The sequence below is a fragment of the Tachysurus vachellii genome, chromosome 16 (assembly GCF_030014155.1).
Source record: "Tachysurus vachellii isolate PV-2020 chromosome 16, HZAU_Pvac_v1, whole genome shotgun sequence".
Classification (NCBI taxonomy): domain Eukaryota; kingdom Metazoa; phylum Chordata; class Actinopteri; order Siluriformes; family Bagridae; genus Tachysurus; species Tachysurus vachellii.
Window position 1 is genome coordinate 15745140 of NC_083475.1, and position 27580 is coordinate 15772719.

The 27580-nt window shown below is 38.1% G+C and overlaps 1 protein-coding gene across 2 annotated transcripts; it reads right to left on the minus strand.

Moving 5' to 3' along the window:
- Positions 1–617: 617 nt before the first annotated feature.
- Positions 618–27580, minus strand: ppfibp1a (PPFIA binding protein 1a). Of its 2 annotated transcripts, XM_060889171.1 has the most exons (25): positions 27396–27580; positions 21629–21701; positions 20671–20876; positions 18349–18438; positions 18134–18247; positions 16599–16709; positions 15758–15850; positions 15142–15253; positions 13490–13551; positions 12394–12478; positions 9658–9770; positions 9301–9386; positions 8961–9006; positions 8405–8576; positions 7702–7828; positions 7474–7605; positions 5789–5939; positions 5592–5703; positions 5391–5479; positions 4776–4898; positions 4575–4700; positions 4306–4494; positions 3660–3818; positions 3485–3550; positions 618–1225 (listed from the first exon to the last, which is right to left on the minus strand). In XM_060889171.1, exons 2-25 carry the CDS (start codon positions 21690–21692, stop codon positions 1145–1147), a joined length of 2709 nt encoding a protein of 902 aa, XP_060745154.1. In that variant the 5' UTR covers positions 21693–21701; positions 27396–27580; the 3' UTR covers positions 618–1144. The 2 variants fall into 2 exon arrangements, with proteins under 2 accessions (XP_060745154.1, XP_060745155.1); XM_060889172.1 differs by lacking the exon at positions 15758–15850.

Here is a 27580-nt window from a genome sequence, read left to right on the forward strand (position 1 = left end):
TTTTTCCTGTCATTTGCTTTTATATTTGGCTTCTAGATGAATTATCCTTAGCTTCATTTTACTCATCAATCTACTTACTTATATAGAAAAAGGTCTTAACCCTTTGGGACCCTTATGTGTACCTCTGTGGCTGAAAATGTCCACCAAATGAACATTATATAAAGTTCTCAAAAAAAACCTCACATTCACTTTTTATATTAAAAAGAATTCATTTTGTTTGTATTTATATGCAAATTAGTGATGTCACTAAATAAATTGGTAATTAAAGAGTACATTTTAAATATTTAATAGTGTTGATTAGAACTCAGGTTGATTAACAGATTTATGCAAAAAAAATATATATATATATATACTGTATATATTAATCTGATATTTTTATAGAGGTTTATAGTGGCTGTTTTCCGCAACAAATTACACGTATTTCCAAAGTATGTTATATAAAGATTTGTCCCAAATCATTCCTCTAGCTGAAACACAGAGAAAGATATAGCCAAGAAATGGGGAAAATATGCCCTGAAGGGGACGAAAAAAGTCCCGAGGTGTCCTTAAAGAGGTAAACTACATTTTGACATGATGTCAAACCATTCATGACTAATGTATGTATGTAACAGATTAAGAAAATTCAAAGAATGTTTATTGACTTCAATTCATAAAAGCTCACACACACACACACACAAACACATGGACATGCTTTTTAAGGAACAACTATCCAGTTATGTGCAGACTAAATGTTTCAAATGAGAATATTATTACTCCATACTCCCAGTGTATCAGCCAGGCAGTAAGCGTGTTATTCAGTAACACAAGCGATTATAATGCAGGAGTCGACGGACACGTTAAATCCGAGTACAAGAATAAGGATGTAATCTAAACTAAAACAAGATTAAAATTTATATTTTTTGATTGTTGTTTGCAGTCTTTGGTGCGCTTTGTCAGGAACACTGAAACACATTATGGTGTAGACAGTAAAAGGCAATAAATAAAACATTCCACTGTCGTCAATTGATTTTGATGGTCAGACCAGAACATAATACTCTCATAGTAGTGTGATAGTACTGAAGCTGATTTGTGGTAAGAATCACAGTAAAGGAACAGATGTTTGGTTCTCCAGGATCATCAGCTAACACTGGCTTATTTATGCATCTCACGTGCAGGATTTGGTGTATGTAGCATCAGGAGAGTCAGACGGCGTCTCCTTGAAAAACTCGTCCTTTTTCAGCATACTCTACACACACACACACACACACACACACACACACACAGACTAAATACACAAATAATCCAATCTAAAGAAAATCTGTTAGAAACAAAAATGTAAAGTAAAATGTCAGACAGAGCGAAGTGCAAAAGTTTGCACCCTCTATGATTCTGAATGGGCAAACATATGTGGACAAAACTGGTACCTTGCATTAAAGAAAAGAAAAAAAAGAAAAAAAAAAAAAAACAACTCACAATGGTCACGGGAATAACTTGAAATCGACAAAGGTAATAATAAATTTAAAAAAAAAAAAATGACTAAAAATTGACATCTGCCATAGGGTGTCTTAAAATTTGAATCAGGGTACAATGAAATCTCAAGACTATGAAGGCATTCAGGAGAGAAATGTGCTGCTTATTGTCAGAAAGCTTGGTCTCAGTCGCAGGTCCTGGGTCCTCCAACAGGATAATGACCCAAAACACACAGCCTAAAACACCTAAGATGGCGAAGAACAAAACACTGGACTATTCTGAAGTGGCTTTCTATGATCCCTGATCAGAATCAGAATCAGATTTATTGGCCAAGTGCTAAGTCATATTGAACATCTGTAAAACGAGCTGAAGGCTGCAGTCTGGAGAAGGCACCCTTCAAACCTGAGACAGCTGGAGCAGTTTGCTCACTAAGAGTGGGCCAAAATCCCTGTCGACAGGTGCGGAAGTCTCACTGAGAGTTACAGAAGTCATTTGATTGCCTCAAAAGGTTGTGCAACAAAATATTAAGTTAAAGGAACCAACATTTTTGTCAGAATTCTCTCAGAACTAAAAGAATTTGCGCTGACCTTTTAGTTCCTCAGGAGGAACTACTAACTGTTGTTGAAAGGACATTATTTACATTTACATTATTTCCTGTCCAGTGTCACCCAAATGAGGATGAGGTTCCCTTCCGAGTCTGGTTCATCTCAAGGTTTCTTTCTCATATCATCTCAGGGTGTTTTACCTTGCCGCCGTCGCCTCCGGCTTGCTCATTAGGGATAAGGATAGATGTAAATAGTAACTTAATTTTAAACTTAATTTTTTTTCTGTTTCTATACTTCTGTAAAGCTTCTTTGAGAATGTGAATTGTTAAAAGTGCTATACAAATTAATTGAATTGTCCAAATGAATTAAAGTTGGGGTGTACGATGTTTGAAAACCAATGTTGACATTTGAAATCACCAAAACAAACACGCCCCTAACCCAAATGGGTGTCACCACTGTTTTGATAGCTCCGCCCCACACATACAGTACATACGTAACCCAGGCATCTATTATGGCGGAACCTGCTGGGGCAGCTGGCTGAGGGGATATTTTTTATCAGTAAATGAACTCAATGAGTTATACTATGGTAATACAAATGTGTTTTTGTAGTTCTGCGTGTTGTACAGTGTTGTACAGTGAAAGGTTTAGCTCCGTTTCACCCGGAAGACGTTCAGTTCTCTCCAGAGCTGGAAAGCTGATCCTATATTAACACGGGTCCTGCTTCTTGCCTTATCGTAAGCCTTTTTTCGCTTTTCGTTTTTATCCTCCATGTCAATATTTCAATCGCTTTCTGCTAATGTCAGACATGTGCACTGAACACTCTCTCCACCGCATAATGACATGTCAGACATGTGCACTGAACACTCTCTCCACCACATAATGACATGTCAGACATGTGCACTGAACACTCTCTCCACCGCATAATGACAAGACACGCCCATTTCTACTCTTTGGCTACACGTTTGTATTGTTTGTCGGCCCGACTCAGCTTTCTGAAGCATTTTTCCAACATTGTGCACCTCACCTTTAAATGCTTCTGTTGAACCACAATTCAGAAACAATGTATGATTTCATTAGTCAATTTCCAGTACATTTTTATTTCTTATTACTTTTCTTATTACGTCTGTTTCAAGTTATTTCACTGACCATTGTGGGTTTTTCTTCTTTTAATGCAAAAGGTACCAACAATTTTGTCCACGTTTGTATGTCTAACTTACAATTTATCTACAGATGACAGAATTCTTAAAGAAGTTAAGATTGTCAGATTGTAAGATTGTTTACTGTCTACACCATAAAAACGTTAAGTGTGTAGCTTGCATAAGACATGATTAAGAAACCAAATTGACAGAGAAACCATTTTAAATAAAGAAAGATCCTTTGTGTGTAAAAAACTTCTATGAAAGAGGTGGCAAACAGTTAAAATGCACTGAAGTGCACTGATCATTTGCAGGAACGTCAGTTATGCTGTTAATAAAAAGTGGATCTCTTACAGTGAGGTTGTTGATCCCCTCAGAAAAGGCTCCGATCTGCTTTACTGTGCCTTCCGAGTCCTCCATCTACCAGCACAGACACGTATTTAAAAAACATAAACACAAACTACACGATGTATAAATCTAAATATAAGCCCATGGATCAGGTACAGTTTTAAGTGAGAAGGTGCAGCACCTGCTCCATCTGGTTCAGGTTGTCCTCACTGATGCGCTCTTCCCTGTGGAAGCTGCCGTTCTGGGGCATCTGCACTTCTAGAGGACACAGAAATTCTTCACTCTCCTCCTGTCGCTTCCGCCTCAACGTACCGAAACCACCGAAGGACAGACGTCTCGGCTGGACAGGACAGGAAAATAATACTTCATGTCAAAGCTTCAAGTTACCACTGCAGTAGGGGAAACATTGGTCATGTCTTTCTTTGACCAGTTTTATTGTTGATAAAACGAATGGTTTGGCCAAATATAGACATGAATCAAGACAACAATGACAGACACTGAGCATTAACAAATATATGTTTATCCTACACAAGGTCACAGGGAACTAGCACATGAATGCACAGAAAGAACAATCTCCACACACATGGGCTAAAGCTGGAATCCAACCCTCAATGCCGAGGCAGACCTTTTAAGCCTTGTCACAGTGTCCGCTGTGTTAGTAATAGATTTGTTCCTAAATATTCCAAAAAGCTAACATTTGCTAAAAAGTTGGTATTAATGTGCTAGCAATGCAGGTAGGCTTAAATGATATGAATCACTTTACTGAAAATCATCTGAAGAACAGATACAGTTAAATATATAGAAATACATAATGAAGATTTTACTACCTTCACTTTCGCTGTGGCATTGAGCAGCATGTAGTCAGGATGCTCGAGACACTCCTGCTTAAGTCTCTCTGCTTCTGCACCAATCAGGAGGTGAAAGTGGGTGGCCAGGTGACGCCTCAGGAGCGTTTTATTAGGTGGGATGTTCAGGAGGAGGGCCATAGCCTCAACGTTGAACCGAGGCTCTAGAACCTGAGACGACAAAACACGAAAACATGAAGGTGGAGCTATGCATGTTTCGTTTATGAAGCTCGTATGGTTTTTCGGCATACCATCAGTCCTCCGTGCACTCCGCTCCCTCTGAGGTTGGGTGCATACTCTGCCAGGTCTACCGAGCGCAGCCACTCCATCACTCTGTGATTGGTCCACTGGCACACCTCTGCTGGTGTGATGTTATTCTAAGCACAGAGCGCTAGAATTAATAACACATACTGGGATAAACAGTGTAGTGTATGTGGTGGGACGAGTAGAACCTCATCAGATGGTCTGCGTCGGAGGCAGTTGGGCTCGTAGTTGCTGATGCGCAGCACCTGGATGGCTCTCTTGATACTGAGATGGTGAAGCACGCTGACTACTTTCAGACCCAGCAAATCATCCTGACATGAAATTTGTTATTCACAAAGAACAGGCAATCGATTATTATTGTCAATTATAAAAGACTGAAACAACGGACATTGTGTGTTATGAGCATATGTGCACCATTTATATCAAACACAGAGAACCTAAAACCGGCTTAATTCATCACTCAGGTGATAATGTTTAATGGTCATTTTAATAACCAGAGAAATAAAAGTTATTAGTAGACGACTTGGCCTGGTGTCATTAACAGCACAACTATTCAAGATCATTTCTAGATGTATGTATCAACTTTTCAATTATTACTTTAGTATTAAATATTAATATATTTAAAACTTCATGTTACACATAAAAGAGATGCTTGTAGGACCAATCAGTAATGTAGAAGAAAGTTATGTAAATACCATGAAATACATGTAAACGTTTACACCCTTGTTTATGGTTTTTTTGTTATGGTATCATTACATTAGTTACAAATCAAAATTTGTGACTCAAAGCTACACGTGACGTACCACGGTCATGTAGTGAAGCATGCGTGCGTCCACCCGGCCCTCGTCGAACTGGGCTTTGTACTGAGGCAGTCCAATGTCATCCAGCCACCCTGAACCAGAGAGAAACAGTCAGCGCTCACTGATGATGACTAGTTCAGTCTTGCACCATGTTGCACTGGTCCTTCTGTTAGTACCTATATGCTTTAAGTGGCAGTGACTTACGAGTAACCCAGTTGAAGTCTAGTTTGCTTTTAGCGTCGTCCTCCTCTGAGCCCAGAGCCTGAAGGGCAAGCTGGAGCTTCTTTCTGTGTAGAGGATGTCTGATGCCCAGCTCCTACAACACACACACATTAAGCACTAATTAATCACAGTAACACTACCATTTAATGTTCAAAAATGAAGCTCTTTGATGCTCTGACCTTTTCGAGATCATTCTGTGAGGCATTTAGTAGCATTTGTCCAGAGCGGATCCACTGCTTAGCATGACTCACGTACAGACTGAAGCCCTGCTCCTGCAGCCACTCACACACCTGCTCTGTACTCCAGCTTGCAAACGAGGTGTTAAGCTCACTTCAGAGATTGACAAAGAAGAGAGAAATGACAAAATATGTAGTTAAAATTATTGGCAGCAGCCAAAACTGACATAACTTTTCCATTCAGGCAAATATAGAAAATATTTCATCTGAAAAAAATATGACAAAAAAAAAAAAAAAAAAAAAAAAAACTTATTAAAAAGCATGCAGCAAAATTACTGACAAACTAAAACACTATTTACGGTAAATATGTTCTAGAATCTGACTGATATCCAGTTGATGTCACTATAAAATCCTTTACATAAGTGCAAAAAAAAAAAAATGGAAATCTTTATTAATGCCTCAGTGTTTCTGTCTGTAAAATATCATAATCCTCTGCCATTATGTTGCTTAGCAATTATAGCCTACTGAAAGCAGAGAGCACTAATAAATATTAATTGAAAGCTAAGCAAATGATTAGAATTAAAAGATAAAATCAGTGGTTTTTGCCACCAACTCTTCCTGGCATTGCTGATCTCTTCTCCTAAAGCATGACATGCCGATGCATTTGATCTAAAGTGGATCATAAGGTTTTGTGGAGTCCATGTCAGGTTAAGAACAAAATACTATATACACACACTACAATTCTATACAACATAGTATATTTGAATATAAGGTATAGAAAAATAATAATAAACTTCTAAACAGTAAGCCCAGGTGGGACCTGTAAAGAATAAAACATGCTGGAGAATATAATGTGTTGCGGTCAGATGAGACGAAATTCTTTGGTCGTGTACAGCATCGGTGAATCATGAGGAACAAATACAAGCAATAATAATAGCACTAATACCCACTGTACATTGTGTTTAGTGGATCACTACTGTGGGGCTGTTTTGTAGCTTGGAGCTGTAGCTTTAAGAGCTCTAGTGAAGTTTTTAATATCATGTATTGTGAAGAACATTCAGCTGTGGTCTGAACTGAAGTTCACTCTCTTCTGCCAAAATGTGATTACATTCTACATAATGGAGAGTTCAAAATCCTCTACAAGTGTCTCCAACATTATTAAACATGACAGGGGGAAGTTGTTATTCTGACCTGAGAAGATTTCACATGCTCATATTTTAACATTTAGGAAAAAATAATTACATTCATTAGAAATAAGGTTTAGGAACAAGGGAAAGATTTCAGATCCTTAAAAGGGCAGCGGTGGCTCAAGCGTTTAAGGCTTTGTGCTGTGGATCAGAGGATCAGTGTTTAAGCCCCAGAACTGCCAAGCTGCAACTGTTGGGCCCTTGAGCAAGGCCCTTAACCCTCACTTCTCCAGGGGTGATGTATCATGGCCTGACCCTGTGCTCTGACCCCAACCTTGAAAGTTTATTCTCTTCATTCTTATCAACACCGTTTTTATGGTGCAGACAGTCGAAAAGCATTTCACTACATGTGGTTGTGTAAGTGACAAAAAGGTGAACTTTACAAACTGTGAAAATAAAATTACAATTCATTCCTATAAAAAATGACTTTCATGACGTGATTAATAATTACGATTTTTATTGCAAATCAAAGTTAAACATGCTTTAATAACAACAACGTACTTATTGTTGCTGCGTTGCGAGTCACGGGACCAACCAAGTCTCGGGCCGGCTGTGGCTCTAAGGCCGCCTCTACTGAACTCTGACTCGGGAGCATCGTCCGGGTTCAGTGAAGTAGACTGGCTCCTCCTCATCCTTGGAAAAAGATTGAAAGCATTACAAGAAATAGTTGGCTTTTGAACTGTAAATGTGACTTTTGGTTAATAAGCAAAGAAAATAAAGAAGACTTACATTCCGAAGAATCTTCGGATCCCCTTAGACTTCTTCTTGCTTTCAGGCGAGACTGCATGCTCCTTTGGTTTGGGAGATTGAGATCCAGCCAGATCTAAATGCTCGGTCCTCTTTCTCTCTGCCTCACCTGAAAAAAACAGCCCGATAAACAGCATGGGATTAGGTGATTTTTTTCAGTTAGCCAACGCCACACACAGACCCACTGTAACTGCTCATGTGAAGCAGATGAGAGCTTCACAGTACAAATAGAGCCAGCTCATGAATTATCGCTGACTCAACCATCAGAGCTGCTGTTTAACAACTTGCCCAATAGAATTGAGAATTCACTGATGTTGTGCTACACAAAATGATTAAAACATTGATGATAAATCCGACTGATCATATTACATGTACTTTTTTTTTTGGACCAAACCAAAGGGATTACTCTTGATCTAGAATATAAAGATCACCACTATATGATAAAGTGGTCTGGACTCTCACTTGTACAAAGAACCAGTAATTTTCTCAACTGTTTGTGATTCTCTTTATCTATTAAAACATAAAATAAATGGCCCTCCTTCTGTGTCTGAAATTAAAATAAACACATCCTTGTTGAGGATAAAGAAAGAAAATGCTGGCTCTCTCATTAGATCACATAGTGGAGACATGAACATGGATTTACATTACATTAAATGACTTTCCTCAATTACGAGTCAGAGCACACCTAGATCAGGAGAGCTGGCGGTTCTCTTTCCGCCCCGAATCTTGAAGAAACCCCGTCCAAATGAGGAGCGTATTTTTTTGGTGCCAAAACTTTCACTGCCACCTGGGCTGGACTGAGAGGGGGACAATGTGAGAGAGCTGCTTTTCTTATCTGGGCTTTCGCCAGACTCAGCCTGAAAGACAGAAAGACATGTAAAAATGATTACTGTCTGGAATGATGTGGGAAGGCAAGAGCTTGTGATTCAGTACTTATTGTTTAGTTATCACACCAAAATCCACGTGTTAACTAATTCACTGAGCTGCTCAATATTCTCACACGTGCACACACGCGCATACAGCAAGAGATATATTGTACAGAATAAATGTTTTTTGCCTGTGGCTACTATTACAAACAGCAGAGGGCGCTGACCCAAAACACAAAAACACTCAAACACTGTATACAAAAATAGACACACGCACCAAAATACACACACCCGCGCACACACACCAAAATACACACACCCGCGCACACACACCCGCGCGCACACACGAAAATACACACCCACACCCCCACACACCTCTTCTCTGTTGGATGTGTTTTCTGATCCAAGCCTCTCAGAGGAACTGCGATCAAACATACAAACAAAAAACATTACATACATGCAAATTCCTTTTAATTTACTTAAAGTAGAACTAACATGAATATTATTCCTCAGACATTTCAAAGATAAATTGCAACTGTAACACTCGAGTGGATTCAAAATTGGTACAATAATCCGTCCATGTATTAATATAATAGACCTAACTGACTTTATGTACACATTAAATCCACCATCAAAATCCTCCTACTTTCTAGTCCAATTGTATTAGTGGAATTCAGGTAAATGAGGAGCTTTAGGAAGGGAACAGTGCACAGACCTGTGTGTTAGAAGGCATGGATCAGCATCAGCTACGAATTTGTACTCAGACTCGGGGAGAAACTCAGTGCAGGGAATCACCTGAGGCTGTGAGAGAGCCAGAATAAAAACAGAAAGATACAGTGCTCAAACAATAAAAGTGAGTGATATACATTGACCATTAAAAAAAAAGAAAAAAAAATATATTCACAAAATTCCAATGAACTTCCATGACATTACTCAGTGAGGAGAAATACTCCCAAGAAGAAAAGACAAAGGAGTTGGACATGACTGTCGCAAAGGAAGCCTGTGGGACATCCTGTGTACACCCTGTGTGTGTGTGTGTGTGTGTGTGGCTTAGAGATAGTATAAGCCATACCTCATCAGTCTCCTCTGCGCCTGTGAGGAAATGAGTCTCAGTAACTGTAGTGGTTGCGGATTTGGATGAACTTTCACACCGTCCCGTCTCGGCGTCCTCTTCATCAACTCTGTCTGAGATCACACAGTCTGGTTTTTAAACATTACAGATGTAGCAGTATTTGTAATGTAGGCTATTGAATGCGAGTATGTAAGCAGAAATAAGCTAAAAAGCGCTTGACTATGAAACTATTAATTCTCTGTAGCTCTCAATTACTTGTAGATAAAAAATTGCCATCCATTCAAACACAAATGTCAGTCTGTTTCATTCAACGGCAGTTAAGTCGAAATCCCAAAGACAAGTGTTTAAGAGAGAAAAAGTGTGTGTATGAAAAGAGAAGCTCCAAGACAAGAGCTCCAGATATACAGCAGAGTTATGGACAGATGCATGGTTGCATTACTGTATGTCTTCGTTTTCAGCAGCTAGATTAGATGCTAAAGAAAATCTTAAACCATAGAAATACTACAGTCTTAAACATATTTTGTTTACTCGTATATTCTTTGCAGTGAGGAATGATGCTACATTTGAACAAGAAAATCTCAACTGCATCATTTTTCAACCACACTTATTGGTTTCTTTTTGTTTTTAAGTTCCATAAACCAGTTATTTTGTCAATAGTCATAAAAAATGGTTTGGGATTTGGGAGTGAGATGGTGTGTATATATTTGCACTGTTGGGAGTGTGGCCAAGAGTCACCTGTGAACGGAGAGGAGGCGGGCCGAACAGACTGGTAATCTGTAATTAATTTCAATTTATGTGTATAGCACTTTTAGCAACTGACATTGCCTTAAAGCAGCTTTACAGAAATACAGAAACACGGAATACACATTCATACAAGTTTATATTTAAGTTAATATTTATTTCTAACATTTATTCCTAATGAGCAAGCCGGAGGCAAGGAAAAACTCCCTGAGATGATGAGATAGAAACCTTGAGAGGAACCAGACCCAGAAGAGAACCTCATCCTCATTTGTTTGACACTGGCCAGGAAATAACGCAAATGTAAATAATGTCCTTTCTACAACGGTTTGTAGTTGAGTGGAATTGTGCAAGCAAGAGCTTTTGAGGAATGTACAGGTCAGCATCGTTTCTGAGTTCATTACAGACTTAACACTAAGTCTAAGTCTTCAAATGTTCAGTGAAGAAGACCGGAGCACAAAGCTATGGTTCTGTTCACAGCAAGATCACCTGCGTCTCAAACTTATTTATATATCGACTTATTGTGCTTTCAATAACGGCCATAATGAGAGAGTGTGGTTGAGTGGATAAATCCCACACACACACACACAGAAATTGAACTTGACAGCGCAAAACCTGATTTAGTGAAAGCACGGACTGAATAAACACGAGCCCAAAGCTTAGCCAACATCACTCCTCTCTCCCACATCTTCCTCCACACCCTCACACGCTAAGGTTCTACAATGTTACAGAAGCGGAGACACTCATTCATGTGTAAAACTACAAACCCGATTCCAAAAATGTTGAGACAGGTAGCAATAAGAGGCCGGAAAAGTTAAATGTACAAATAAGGAACAGCTGGAGGACCAATCTGCAAATTATTAGGTCAATTGGCAACATGAAAAAAAGAGCCTCAGTGTCTCTCAGAAGTCAAGATGGGCAGAGGATCACCAATTCCCCCAATGCTGTGGGGAAAAATTAGTGGAGCAATATCAGAAAGGAGTTTCTCAGAGAAAAATTGCAAAGAGATTGAAGTTATCATCATCTACAGTGCATAATATCATCCAAAGATTCAGAGAATCTGGAACAATCTCTGTGTGTAAGGGTCAAAGCAGGAAAACCATACTGGATGCCCGTGATCTTCAGGCACTTAGACGGCACTGCATCACATAAAGGAATGCTACTGTAATGGAAATCACAACATGGGCTCAGGAATACTTCCAGAAAACTTTGTCGGTGAACACAATCCCCTGTGCCATTTGCTTCCAGAAATTCGCTTCCATTCGCTTTGGCAAAGTGGAAAACTGTTCTGTGGTCAGACAAATCAAAATGTGAAGTTCTTTTTGGAAAACTGGGACACCATGTCATCCGGACTAAAGAGGACAAGGACTTGAGCAACTTGTCTCCTCAGTCCCCAGACATTTGCAGACTATTATAAAAAGAAGAGGGGATGCCACACAGTGCTAAACATGGCCTTGTCCCTGCTTTTTTTTTAGATGTGTTGATGCCATGAAATTTAAAAATCAACTTATTTTCCCCTTAAAATGATACATTTTCTCAGTTTAAACATTTGATGTGTCATCTATGTTGTATTCTGAATACAAATAGTGTATTTTGAAACTTCCACATCATTGCATTCTGTTTTTATTCACAATTTGTACAGTGTCCCAACTTTTTTGGAATCGGGTTTGTATAAACCGCTGTATCCTAAATAAAGATAAATGAAGCTGAAGATGATAATTTCATTTATCTGAGGAACTCTTTAATGAATCTCTGGGGCTGACATTAATGAAGCTTCAGAAGACCATGTTGGTGGTTTAACGTTAAAATATTGTTGAAGAAATTACTTACACTTACTTAGTCCAGAATATGCACCAGACACCAAATGCAAAATTCTTACATGGATAATGAAGTGAATAAATCTTCAGTCGCAAAACAAGAAATGACATAAGACAGATTCCAACTTAAATCCAGGACGAGATTACTTGCTTGAATGAAATCTTGACCATAATCTCTTACCATTCTTTTCTTGCACGGACATCGCCACATCCTGGACTTTCCTACAGAGCATCAGGGACTGCTGCAACTCTTCAATTTTACATTCCTGTGGAAAAGATTAAACCTGTGAGTATAAGCCTTCATCGAAGTGAGAAGCGGGGGCTGGGGGGGAAGAGTAGTAGAGCTGAGTGATCCATCAAGACCATTAATATTAATGCTGGTTCTTATAGCTTATCGTTCGTTTCCTTAATAACACATAGATCAGTATGACGGATGCACGGTTGCAACATGACCATAACGGATTAAAAATAATGTGCTATTATTTAACCAGCAAAAACAAACACTGAGGGTTTTTCTGTAAGAAGACGATTATTCATTGTTTATTCATTGAGTCTTCGGTGTCACAACTTTGTAACGGTCAGTAAGTTTTCCTTAATGAGAAAGTCTTAAAGAAAGAGAGGGAATGAGTATTTTGAGCTGCCAGAACGTTCATTAACAGCTACGGATTTGTTTTGCGGCTGTTCTATAAAACATTTTTACTATAGATGGATAAAAATTATGACGTTTAGTTCTTTAATTAATACAAATATAATTGTTAGGAAATTGCTTATAATACTATAAGGATAAGAAAATGTTTTGGGACACAGAACTGAAGAGTAACTCCATTTTACGCCAAGTGTTATTAACTCCCAGATACAGTTTTCAGAACTGTATATATATTTTTTTGTATTTATTTTTTTTTAGACATTAACACATGGTCTACGTACCAGTTCATCTTTCCCACCTCATTAAGTACCTGTTCACCCTTTTGCTCTTTTCAAGGGAGAAAATGTGTTCTCATAGGATATTAAGCCAGAACATCGGACTTCAAAGCAGACTTTAAACCATGTTTTTTTTAAACTATTTGAACCGATTTTATTTTACTCAATATTTTCCAACATATGCATAGAAAATTGTTTTGAACATTTCTTTTTGCCCCCAAAAAAAGAAGTCCCTTAGACTTTTATTATAAAATACAGCTACAAGCTATTTTTATAAATCAATTTTTCCATTTTTTTTGGACTTTTGAAATTGTACACCAAGGAGAGATACAGGTCAGTATCTAGTGAAAATTTACCTTTTCATTGTTAGACTCCATTAAAGACTCAACAACTTGCTTCATTCTCTGCACATCCAAATCTAAAAAAAAAAAAACAAAATTAAATAAAAATAAAAAAATAAAGGTCAATCAGATACAGAAACTGAACAAATCATGAAGTACAAGTGACAGAGTTTCTGTTAAATGAAGGGAAAACATGAATTATTTTATTTATTTATTTATTTATTTATTTAACAGTCCTATATGGCACAGTGTTGAATAACTGTGCGATTCAGAATGAACCGGATATTTACTGTTAAACACAACCGTTGATTCAGGACCTAGCAAGCTGCTTCAAGTCTTACATGAACTGCATCTATAACCCTAATCATGCAGAAGGGTTAAAGCTAGTGATACAAACATGCTTACTATATGATATAAGAATGCAGGATGGTGGTGAAACTTTCTCCAGCCTTAAATCACTTGCCTGGACATGTTTAATATGAACCCACCTACATACACTCTGTTAGAGAGACGTTATCATGGGCTGTTCCAATGGTCGACAAATCAGGCTTTTAAAAAGGTATTTGTAACTTTCTCTGGCAGAAAAATCTGTTCTAGGATTTTACATAAACTTTTAATGCAGGACTTCGCAAACTGACCGCACGCAGGAAGCGAAAGAATTCCAGAGGGAAAGAATTCCAATGGATCCGCTATTGATTGCACTACAGGATAAATGTCAATTCTGGATTGTGAAAACAAACAAACACTTTCCACACTTATAAGTGACGTGACACACGGCTAAGTATGGTGACCCATACTCAGAATTTGTTCTCTGCATTTAACCCATCCAAAGTGCACACACACAGCAGTGAACACACACACCGTGAACACACACACCCGGAGCAGTGGGCAGCCATTTATGCTGCGGTGCCCGGGGAGCAGTTGGGGGGGGTTCGGTGCCTTGCTCAAGGGCACCTCAGCCGTGGTATTACCGGCCCGAGACTCGAACCCCCAACCTTAGGGTTAGGAGTCAAACTCTCTAACCATTAGGCCACGACTTCCATACACACGTTCATATGTGTCTAATATTATCCACAATTTTCTGTTGTGCCACTCAAGATGTGGTAGCTTAGTGGTTAAGAGTTGGAAACCCAGGTCCACCATGCCGTTACTGCTGAGCCCCTGAGCAAGGCCCTTAACCCTCAGTTGTAAAAAAAGAGATTATATGAAAGTCTCTCTGGATAAATGCGTCTGCCAAATGCCGTAAATGTAAGATCCTGCTGGTGTTTCAGCAGTTCCTCATTAGTACTTTGTGTACTTTTATACTAACCCTTTAGTTTAAAGTGACCAATTAATTAGACTTACAACTAAGAAAATAAAATAATATGCATAACATTATTTTATAGAGATATAGATATCTGGATACTATCAGCAGGTGGTGAAATGGTATTGTGGATAATTTAGAAAACTGATAAATTGACAACGGATTAAAGTTTATAAAAAAACAACCAACATAAAAAGGTAACAGACTTTCATTCTAAAATTAATCTTGGACAGCACTGAAGATCACAAAATAGTTCTACTAAATAGAAAAGCTTGCTCCCTTAACTACCTGCCATTGGGACAAGAAGACCCATTAATTATCCGATGTATTACGAGAGTTTATAGCGTGGAGAGAATTCCCTCACCTTTCTCTCGGCTCTGGCTTCCATCAGAGGTCACGACCTCAGCTCGCTCCTTCAGTCTCCTCAGCTCCTGCTCCCGTTCCTCTAGCTGCTTCTGCATAGCCACCAGTTCATCCTGACAAATAAGAACCACATGTACACAGTACACTAACTGTAACCAAAGCAAAGAAATGACTGCCAGTCATGCGCACAGACTTTTAACAAATTTTTCTACCGGTTTTTGAAGGAGGCATCTAAAATGTTTACCAAAACAATAAAAAAAGTGTTTTTCAAAAATAGATTATAGAAATAGAGTAACAACAGAGTAAAGCTAATCAGAGTAGAATTATGTATTGATGATGTATTGGAAGAAAGAGGAAAAAAAACCCCAGAGGTGATTGTGTAAAAGTACTATTGCCAAGAGTGTATGTTTGTAGACAGATTGCACAGCAACTAGAAAACGGTACCGGGGGAAAAAAAAAAAAAAAAAAAAAAAAAGAGGGAGGGATCAGGAAGAAAGACACAAAAACCTGAATGCATTCGGGCAAGAGAACCAGACTCATTGTACATGTACACTTCTTGTGATGTATTAAAAAAAGAAAGGGGGGAAGCAAAATCAACCAAAACACAAAGTTCGTACTCTGGTTGATTTCAGGCTTCTTTCCTGTTGCACTTTTTCCGTCTCTGCAGTAGTCGCTCTGTGCCGCATTTCACTCAGCACTTGATAAAGAGCCTGGAGGAAGAGAGGCTTATCAGCGAGGTAAAGGGTCAAGAATGTACAGGAACAGAGTTGTGGAAAGATAATGGTCAAAACTGCATGCCTTTTGAGAGGAATAGCGGCACCCTGAACGAATAACTAAAATTTCATGACGCCACATTCTGGTAAGAGATAAAGCTGATGTTATAAATACATAAAGTCTGCCTAAAACAAAGCCTGCATTTCCCTTGTCTGGTATTTACAGTAGATATTCATTTCCAGTTTATGAAATCCATAATTTTGAGCACAAATCCCAAATGTCTAGGGCAAGTAGAATAGCACTAGTGTAGTCTCAGTTTAAGCTTTATGGCAGGAAATGGCTCGAGAGCTCAATGCCTGGACAGAGTTAAGGGTTTAATTGGTTACACATGGCTGTATAGGAACAGCGACATGATGTTTTGGTGAAACGTGACATTGTTAAGCTTTTAATGAATTATTAAGGGCTATAATTCTTAGTTTAATGCTTGTGTGTGTTAAATGACTGCTTAACAGCATCATTACATTTAATCTGTAAGCAAAACTAGGAAATCTAAGAGCTATGTTCTGAAAGAAAGGGGAATAGCTAATGAAGAGTACGACACAAAAGGGCGTGAAAGTGTGCGATGCACAAATCCAACAGATGATTTTGGTCACCACTGATAAAAATCTGGCTCAAAATAGAAAAAGAACCTGACTTTATTCCAAAACACATTTTTGACTGATCCAAATGATGCACAATTGCTACCTCACTGTCCTTGTCCTCATGATCTGCGGTTGTAAGCTTCAGTTTCAGGCTGGACACCTCAGTCAACAACTCCAGTTTCTGGGTCTCTAACATGCTCCTGCTAAGCAACTCCTAACAAGCACAACACATTAATATATTAATAAAGCAGTTAATATGTTTGCTTCATACCACAGTGCTGTTGAATGACAATTCCATTCAGAAAATCTCAATTCGCTTTATTATTATTCACAGTTTGCTCTCATGTCTTAAAACTTTAATGCTTGACTCTATAGAATAAAGTTATAGAACAGAAATGCTTTACAAAAATCACACTATCTGGGGTCACCCAGAGGAGGCAGAGTTCCTGTGGTTTCATCAGGTGATCGCTATGGACTCGAGAAAGTATAAATTAAGAAATACAGTTCTGCATTTTAGAGAAGGAGTAAGTAAGGAATAAAACAAAATGGTTATAGGTAAATAATCAATGATAGTGTGGAGTGACGTGATGTGGCCTGACACAAAGCACTGTTTTTCTATTCACCCTAAAGGAATTATTGTCCTTGAATTGAACGCCTGGTGATTGTGGACTGCTTATTAAATAAATAATTTTAATGAAAGTCAAAAATAAATAAATAAATAAATTGTTTCTGAAACTTTAAAGCTCACACGTATACATACATATATATCGTCGCTGTCGGGCGAAAACCTCGTATGTCCAAATTTGGTCAATTTCATATTTTTTCACATATCGATGCTATTGGTCAGTCCCCACATGGGTCTGTTATTTTTACAAGTTATTAACCAATCTAAAGTCTTGAAAATAGCTTGAGCGCAAATCTCTTAAGTCCATTGGACACTTCAACTGTCCACCTCTTCCTCACTCCGCGGGAGAGCTTCGCGGCATATTTCTCCTCAAGAAGAGTCGCAACGAATCAACACGTCTTCTGAGGTAAATGTCTTCAAAACACTGGGCTCAAAGAAAAAAAAATCTTGACCCCCGCTAGTTCTGGTGCTCGTCTGAGGACAGGAATTTATCGCAAGACAATCCACTGCAACGCGGACTAAACCCTGTGTGCTGCAGATAAGGTACGGCGTTTTTTTAATTTCATGAAAAATAACGGATTTGGAGATACGAGGATTCCGCCCGACAGCGACTAATATAAATATATATATATGCTTTGTGATAAGCCAGATCACACCAGCACATCATTTATTTATTTTTTTATTATTTTCCCCTTAATCGAAGCGTCATTTTTGTAGTTTATTCCTTTTTTACCCATTATTTAAATGGCACAACTGCATATCTTTATCTAGACTTTAACCACCTGTGCCACCTGTTATGGGAACCCACCCTCCTCTGGATGACACGATGTAGAAAGGAAAAAGAAAGTAAAACAAAATAATAAAAAAAAAATAAAAACTTGATTAAAAAATTTAAAGTTTTATTAAAATAAAAAATGTAAAACAGTGTCAGTTCAGCAGTTAATAAGGAATACTAAAAATGCTGCACATTCCTGAAACATTTTGTTGTGCATGCTGACACACACTCAACACACCTGCTGAAGTAATTCTTCTGTAGCATTCAGTTTCATTCGGTGTTCCTCAAGGCACATCTCTAGGTCCCTTATCTTTTCTCCTTGCACCTCCACTTGATCTGTCAAAACGCTCACCTAAGAAAAAAAAAAAAAACACCAAAAATAAACCCCACAGGAAAACCACATTAGACAATTATAAAACAACTTCTAACCCATTTCCCCACCGTCTTACAGACCTGCAGCACCAGACATTCCTTGTCGCTCTCTAGCCGAGACAGTCTCTCCTGATACGCCAAATCCCTCCCTGAGGATCCATGACCGTTAGTCTACAAACACAAGCACAAACTGAGCCAAAAGTACATGGTACACAAGACAATTTGGCAATAATGCTAGTATGCAATTCTTTTTATTATTATAGCCTCTACACTTACTTTCTTCTTTAGATAAGGTTTAAAAAGATTACATGAAATAAGATGCATTTGCCATGTAATGGTTGTGTGTGTGTGTGTAATACAAGAAAGATGTGACACTTCATACTATGATCTTATTAAACACTACAAATCTTATGAGCTGTAACTGAAGTCGAACAGAACGAACAGCAACAGCATAATTAACATACGTTCAAAACCAAACTAACTTTGATAACAAACATCAAATTGCATTGTAACACAAGAGGATCTGCCCAAAAGCATTTAAAGAGTTAACCAGGCAGGTCACTTGCAGGACAGACAGCAGTAAAGCATTTCTGACTCTAGTGCTGAAAATGTTCAGGATCTTCAGACAAATAGAAGAGACTTCACAGGTCTGAGCAGTGTGTTATACAATAGCAATGCATACAAGACGGAGTGATTCTAGGAAATCTCCTGCCCAAACTTCCACATTAAAAAAATTAATTAAAATAAAATACTTTAAATATAAAAAAAAAAAAAAAAAAAAAAAAAAAAAAAAAAAAAAAAAAAAAAAAAACAGCTGGTGAAATTTATAATTAAAATGCTCCTCTTAATGAGCAAATAAACTGATGGATTGCTTTTGTTTGACAGTCAGTTGAACAAGGGAGTTTTTAACTGATCCAACATAGTGATGAAGTTATAGATAGTGATCACAGGATGAAATATTATAGCGTTTCAGGCTGCAGATTATGCATGTACTGAAGTCTAAACCTGTTTTGAAATTAACATAAAATCAAGCAAACTCAACAATATTTAGAGGCATTTCCAATTTTTCATATTTGGCCAAAATCCTCTTAGACTCATGTGCTTTGAGCAGGAGTACAACTATCAAAAAGTATTTACAATTGCGGCTTCATCATTAGGAGTTTGAAAGAAAACTCAAGTGGCTCAAATGGCTTGCCGCAAAAAAAAAAAAAAAAAAAAAAAAAATAGCCCAACAAACTCTGCAATTTGCATAAAAAGCTGCAAAATAACAAAACAGTATAGAAAAATCCTCGAGGGACTGGCTAAATTCAAGCAAATAATGGTAAACATCAAAAATATTGGGGGCGCTGTTCAGCAGTAAATGGAGACACGTGTGATTAAAGACTCCTGCAGATTTCGTCTTAATTGTTATTTTATAGAGCAATCGTTTTCGGCATATTTACCCCATTGTGTTTTTGTTTGCTTTTTTTACACACTGGGTCTTTTATCATGGCTGGTAAAAACACTAAAACCTGTGTTACAACGGCCCAGCAACTGAGACCTGCATCACAGGTAGCGACCCTGGAGTTGGAGGATTCGTCTACACCCCACGGCTCTACCTCTCTGAGGGAAGTCACACAGGTTATTGATGCAGAGTCCCTGAAACAAGATTTGCTAAGCGGGTTGAAAATAGACATTGTGGAGATGAGTGATGATTTTTCCACAATTAGAGCTGACCTACAAATCAGTCAAACCAGAGTTGGCAAATGACAAAGCCTGATGACATAGTGGTTTAGTGTGCAAGCTTGTTCTTAAGCTCAACTAAGATTATCTGACTGGAAAATAAGTGTGAGGACCTTGAATCTCAGTCATGAAGGAATAACATAAGATAGTCAGTGTAGACAGACACTGTTGTCAACACTAATGTTGTCGCCTCACTACTTAAGGAAGCTTGATGACCAAAAATACATGTCCACATCTAAGAAACAGTACACGTACTGAAACAACACAGGGCCACAAAATCTAACGGCTGATACTTCTTTAAGCTTGACCTTTTACCTAGGTTTAAGTCTTGTTAAATAGAACAATTCTCTTCCCTTTTATAACTACGTGGGTGGTTCAACTTGTACAAATATTGGCAGTTGAATTTTTCTAAAAGTGAGACATGCAATATTGCTTTAAAATATAGACAAATAACAAATAAATCTGAAAAGGCTGACACGTGACCCAAAAGTTCTGTCTATTTTGGCAGCTGCTTGACAATGGAATGCAGGGACAGAATGCATGCATGAAAAACCATTATTAAAAAAATAGAAGGGAAAAAAAAACAGTATTAAATTATTCTGATCTGGGACCTTTTATTAAACTCTCATTCAGAATCCTGCAACAGATTGTGACAAGCAGAGCCCTCTATGTTTGACTCACCAGTCTGGTCTGCAGCCACTCCATCAGGCCCTCAGCGGTGTTCTCTGGGATTTGGCTGCACAGGTTCTCCCTCTCGTCTGCGTCCATCAGATCCAGGGTCCCCCGCAGTTCCTCTAGGAGGTGGACTGCACGCAGGCTGCCTAACAAGGGCGAGCTGGGAGACTGGCAGTCAAACAGACCGTTGGTGTAATTCATGGCCTTGGAGCCTACAGGGACAGAGACAAGCACGTCAGGAAGCAAGAACGTTAAAAAATGACTTGTTCAAGTGTTCATCAAAATAAATGCAAAAAGCACTGGATAAGCATATGAGAAATTTGGTGAATTTTCACTTCATATTTTTTTTAAAACCAAAGAACTTTAATAAGACAAGTCTGACCAGGTGAATACGGCAAAGAAATGCTCATTATGGTCATTAAAGCTAGATGATTTACACTTTGGCACATCAAGCTCTGCAATTACAGGAGCCGGTGGAGAGCAGACGCACAGCAAAGCTCTAATTCAAACAGCAAATATGTTCGTTCTTCCTGCTGCCTTGCTGATGTTCCCAGAGATGGACCACATTGTGCAGCCAGAGAGAATAAGTAGTGCATTTCACTCAGTGGAAAAATCTAATCGTGTCCCACAGTCAGCCATTAAAGCCATTAAAGCCTGGACAGAGGGTTTTACCGCCAGACAACTAAAAGTGTGACTGCATTGATTCAGTTGCCTCTGAGATAAGTCACTGGCAAGATCTTGATGAAGAGCACCTATTTATTGGGGAATTTTCCACGTTTAATCCATAACTGATAGATCATCACCTCAAAATTGCACATATCATTGGAGAAAATACAGAAGTCTGTTATTGGTTGCATGCATCTACAGCGCGCTGCAGAAGTATTCACTCCCCTGATCATTTCCAGATATTTTAGTGTTACAGCATGAAACACGTGGCAATTAATTGCTGAAGAATACAGATTACCTGCGATGATTCCATCCATCTGCTCCAAGGCAGCTGCCAACATCTCACTGGCGTCTGACATCATCCTGCAAACCTGCACAGTGAATGCAAAAGCGATTAGAAACAACCAAAGCACATACCAGTGGAACTATATGAAATAGTGAAAAACAAAATATATATGAAAGGTTTCTTGTGAGCAACCGTACCTATTTCATTCAAAAGAATAACGGAGAGTGTTTGCTTCTCTCGACTACTTCACTCAAAAACCAATTTTTTAATTCCCACTAATCAAATGATGTGTCATTTGTAATACATTTTGTGCCTCGCTTTGTGCTTAGCTCCTCCAAGCAACCAACCTCTCTGCTGTGATAATCAGAAAACCGTTCGGTGCAGTAATAGCATTCCTAGCTTCCTGACTCCCTGGGATTAATACTCCACGGAAGCGTGGTTACTTCCCATCTTATCCTGGTGGATCAGATATCCAAACATCCTGTAATTATTATTTGAATTCTGCTGCATTGGTTTCATGACACAAGCTGACATATACAGCTTGTGGACCAAAAACAGAGAAAACAATACAGAACAAATACATGACCTTTTGAATTGGTTTAATGCGAACGACTGACCAAACGATACTATAAACATATTGAATAACCAGACTGGAGTTTTGGGTGGAGATCTTTCTCACCCAAGCACTGTTGCTTTCCACGTTATTTATTCAAAATGCTTTGTCAGCATCTTACTACGTTTCACTTTCTGGTCAGCTGCCAGACTAATATCCTTGTGGAAAACCTTTAAACTCGGTATTTCCCCCCCAAAGGACTGCAAGGATATTTTTCAAATGGAATAGCTTTAGGCTGTTTTGATAATGTCAGGCTGAATTAAAAAGAAACAAGGGACTTGCATACCTTCTGAGAGCCTTTATGTAATTGTCATAACATTATCAACAAAGTTAAAGTAGAACTAAGAAAGTTAGGATGGAGGCTTTGCTATAAACGGTGAGCACATGGCATAAAAAGCTTTTCGACTCTCCAGGAAAGTGTGCAATGGAAAAATTATTTAAATGAAAGAAAGTCGTTTCAAGCGTGCTGAATGATCTCTGGCTTGGAACAATACTTTCCACTAATACAAAAATGTTAACGTTATTAAGGCGCACAATACGAGCACGTTTACAAAAAAGTGATATAGACACTGGTGCCTTCCCCATTCAAGGAGTGAGCTGAATCTGGAGTCTCTCACTGATTAGGGATCTGATCGAGCTCAGTACCATGCACTGGTTTCTCTGACACTCATACGACCTGCTCCCCTTACACAGAGACCTCCCCCCTCCCCTTGGGGTTCCTGGAAAACTCCTCCAGATGTGCTCTTGCTCACATACCTTACAAATCACACCACTCTTCATGTAGGCCCCCCACTTCATATAAACACAGATAGCACACAACCCTCACAGCAATGCAGTGTTGTTAACACATTCGAAATGTAATAATAGAATAGCCCATTTTCCTGCTAAGGAATTCTCACTAAAACAATCAGACAACTCGATTAGGCTCGGAGACTTCAGTGCTCCAAACAGTACAAAGGTGGATCAGCTTCTGGTTTATTTACATAGTTTGACATTGGCCAGATGTGTTGATAGGCAAGAGGGAGGATAGTTTGAAAGAAAAACAATCCGCTCGCTCGGCCATTACCCCACGTCGCAGACATTCGCATTTACGTGCTGAGCTTGATGTTAAACAAAACTACAAATGTGCTACATATGTGACCTGAAGCAAAGAAATCTCTTATACTTGAGCCTTTCTCTTAGCTAATCATCTGTATTACAGTATATATGCTGTGAGGCTTCATGTAAATGGTTACGTCTTATCTTGATTTGTGTTGTCTGAGGAATAATTAAATTGTCGGCAGAAAAGGCTTTCAGCTGTGACGCTTTAATGTAAACAGATTTGCATGATGTTCTACTGACTGGACAAAAAACAGAATATATACAATTTTTAAAAGAAAAAAGAAAAAAGAAAAAAAAAGGGTATGTTACATACTCAATACTTTTTTTACCTGTCCTCTTAAAAGGAAATGCAAATCATCCTCTTAAATGCAAATCAAAGCAAAAAGTCATTTTCCTGACTGATTTCCTTTAGTCCATAATTAAAACATGTTTATCCTAATGGGCGGAGCCTCCTCCAGGAAGACTCCGCCCCCATCCACAGTGCATGATGTCTCAATGAATGGGAAGCGAGGAGAAATGGGGATGGGGTCTTTTATAGCCAAAATATTAATACTTATTAATAAAAAAAAAATCCTTTTCCAGTATAGTTTAAAAGGGGTCATTTACTGTATAAAGTCTAACACCTGTTGCATGTTATAAAGGAAAATCCATCATTATTTATTTGCCAGTGTGTCTAAATAATGTATTTCTGAACCTGTCACACAGAAATGTAGTTTACTGATGAAAGAAACAAAGCATTAAGTTAATTAAGAGGTATAAATGGTTTGTTCCTTGATCTCACTGTCTTGTTCTACTGATTCTTGTGAAAGCAGGGGATAATTATAGCGCAAACGCAGTCAAAACATCACACACGGAACAAAATACACGAACAATGGAGGTGTTTAGCAAACAAAGCCAAGGATCCTAAACAAAAGCTGGGGTCAGACAGGATGAGCCTGGCCAAATGTATTTAATCTTGTTGTCTGCGCAAGTGTCTTTTTCCTATTACGGCTGTGCTGCAGCACGCAGGAACACAACGCCGAAAGAATGCGGTGTCTGAATGGGTTCCGTATTTATTATATAATGCATGATTTGAACTGTTTTCAAAACTTCCTGAACAGTTGAAGATATCCTATTGTAGAAAAAAAAAAAAAGCAAGGAAACACACGTGTTTCAGTTTCCAAAAAGAAACGGTTTACTCAACATAAAGTCAAGCCGGTGTACTTGTTAGAATGTTTAATACAAACATTTGCTTCTAATTCTTTGTTGCACCAGTTCGTAAAATAGTTTAGATTAGGTTTGGCAGGTCACTCTGATGCTTTTGCCTCTACACTGCTGCCCTATAAAGTGCTCGACTGTTAACCGTGTATCTGTTAGATATCAAATTAAGCGAGAGGACGATTTCAGACAGCGCAGGAGTTGTAAAAACTCAAAACAAATCCGGCTTTGCAGTTCCTTTATATGTGGAATCATGTAACAAGGCACCAAACAGCCTTCCATTAGTCTCTCAAGCCAGTATGCTACTGTAAATGTTTAAAAAAGCACCAACGCACTCCCTCACTCATAGAATCAACAGAAATTATAGACGTCTGACTAATTAGAGACGTCTGACGTCTAAAGAAAAAAGTTCTTTACTTAGTGATGGCTGAGTGGCGATCAACAGTAAGTGAGAGAGAGAGAGAGAGAGAGAGAGAGAGAGAGAGAACGCTTCCATCTGGCCATGGGCTATAGGTAGAAAAAGCCTGATGTGTAATTGATGTAGGTGTTTATGAAGCATGTAAACTAATCCTCCTCATATTGGCCATAGCACTGTAGCTTGGCAAAAAGCAATGTACTGCAAATGCAGCGAGCTTTGGTCGACTGTAAAGATGAAAGAACCATGAAATTACATGACACTTGACTGTATTTGTAGCATAAGTATCCTAAATGAATCCTAAAATTATGCCAGGAAAAGGAAGTCATTATGGCATGTTTGTTGTCTCACAAGTCATGGTGGTACATGGTGTTGGGCTGGATAATCCAAAATTGTTCACACACATGAACGTTGATGTGAAGAAACACATTAAGCAATGGGATGAAATGAGAGTAGAGTTGGTTTCTTGTATAGCCTGACAAGAATAAACGTGAATATGAACAGAGTGCCATGACCTTCTTGGCAACTAAATAAAGATTACAAAAACACACAGCATATCATTGGCGTGTTGCTGGTCTGTGATTTAGGCTTGAACTCAGGTCCCCATTTTTTAAATATGATTGACTGATCTAGTTCTTATTCGATTTCCTCTTAGTTACTAAGCACGCTCTCGGCAAACCTCTGTGGTCAAGTTATACAAAATACCAAAGACATACTCTCAGTTATGATACTACAAACATAATGCCATTGATTTATACACTTAAGTAATTCTTTATGTATATATTATTCTAGCAATTACTTTAACTTCAAGGGATCAATACAAATAGATGCTGTTTAGAGGAAAACTGCTACTTTGGGGTGGTAACATCAGGCCATATCACACTACCACACCACTGACTATTCTCCTATAACATCACAATGTGTGTACAGGGAAAAACCCCAAGTTACCTCCGGTTCATCCATGCAACACATGCGTTAGATATAGTTACATTTTCACCTGTATTAGCATTGTATTGGGTCATAGTTTCACACACAGTTATTGTGTAGTACTGGAGAGTAACCTCACAATTGAATATTTTCAAAATGAACAAATATTTTTATCTATTACCATCACGTTCCTTGCTCTAGTGGTTCTCAGCATTTTTCTGACTTGTAGTGACGGATGAAAAATGTAGCTGGAATTTCGCAACTCCTGTCCTCTCCCTGTGGACTCATTCTAAATCATACAATCATTACAGCAATCGCTGTTTATCCTCCAGGGGATGTGGACTAAAGGCTTCTGGCTGTGCAATCCACTACTGCTGTAAACACGTTACACTGGTAACTATGATGTCATTGTTCATAACATTATGCTCACCATAAAGGAAACGACTATTTATGTTTGTCAATGATTCTCAGCCATTCAGATATATTTTGGAGTATCACAGTTTGCAGCTTTTCTTCACAGCCAAGTTCACTTTCTGCTTATAACAACAAACTGATAAATAACTGACAACATAAAGGACAATATGGTAAAACAATGCTCAGAACAATATTTTTTAAAAAGATTTGTTCCTTATGCTCCTTATTTTTTTCTTAATCCTCACCACCTGCTTGTGCATTTGAAATAAATCAAGATATTTTTAGCTAAAAAATATTATATTAAGTTATTATACCACAAAAACTTAAAATTCTTCCGACTCTTGCTTGGATAATTGAACGTTTTCCTTGCCATAGTTACATCAGTCTTTAGTGAGACATTTAAAACACATTGTTAAAAGTGCTATTAATAATAAAACAAAAAAAAAACCTGAATCAATTAAAAACAATTAGATTAGAGATTATTAATAACGCTCTCTGGTTAAAAACCCTTTGTCTACAGCACAGTAACAATGTATATGTTATTGTGCATTGTTTAAAAAGACAAACTGTGACCAGATAATGAGGAAACAGAAGTGCAGCAGATCAGGACACTGATTCCCTGCTTTGTTCCACTGATTTAATGCCTCAATACTTTAAGGATCTTATGTATGATGTACTGGTGAAAATTCAATGCATTATTTGTATGTTTATATTATAGGCATACAAATAATGCATTGAATTTTCACCAGTACATCATACATAAGATCCTTAAAGAAAGCAAAGCATTTTAAAGCTTTTCCAAGCCTAGGATTAGATGATTTGAATTCTATTACACAGACACAGTTTATTATTATTATTATTATTATTATTATTATTATTATTATTATTATTATTATTATTATAATATTATGGCGCACACGCACACATATATATAACCAAATATATAACTTGACCTTTTGTATTTGTATAAAAAAACAAAAACAGAAAGCAGTTTAAATAATTAAACTTTCTCCCAAATAAAAAGATTGCTTTCATTAATTCTGATAAGAAAAAACGGACTTTAGAGACAAATAGTTTGTTTATTAAACATCTAAGCACATTAAATAACTTACCTTTTCTTTTTAAACTGCACACGGGATTGGCTTTAGATGATATATGAAGACTCTGAGCGTTTTATCCGTTTGTCTGTTCCCAGTTGCTCCAGCAGACCCCGAGTTCCTTCATAGTCATTTATTACTATTTGCCACTTTTGTTGCCGACTTTTTCAGAGTTTCTGAGCGTCTTTGTGCGCATGCGC

What these genes read in the sequence shown, in the direction of transcription:
- ppfibp1a (XM_060889171.1), bottom strand. Translation starts at nt 21,692, where the DNA reads ATGATGTCAGACGCCAGTGAGATGTTGGCAGCTGCCTTGGAGCAGATG. An exon ending in ACACATCCAACAGAGAAGAG is followed by an intron (nt 8,577 to 8,960) that starts GTGTGTGGGGGT and finishes TCTGTCTTTCAG; the next exon opens with GCTGAGTCTGGCGAAAGCCC. An exon ending in ATGCCACAGCGAAAGTGAAG is followed by an intron (nt 3,819 to 4,305) that starts GTAGTAAAATCT and finishes TGTCCTGTCCAG; the next exon opens with CCGAGACGTCTGTCCTTCGG.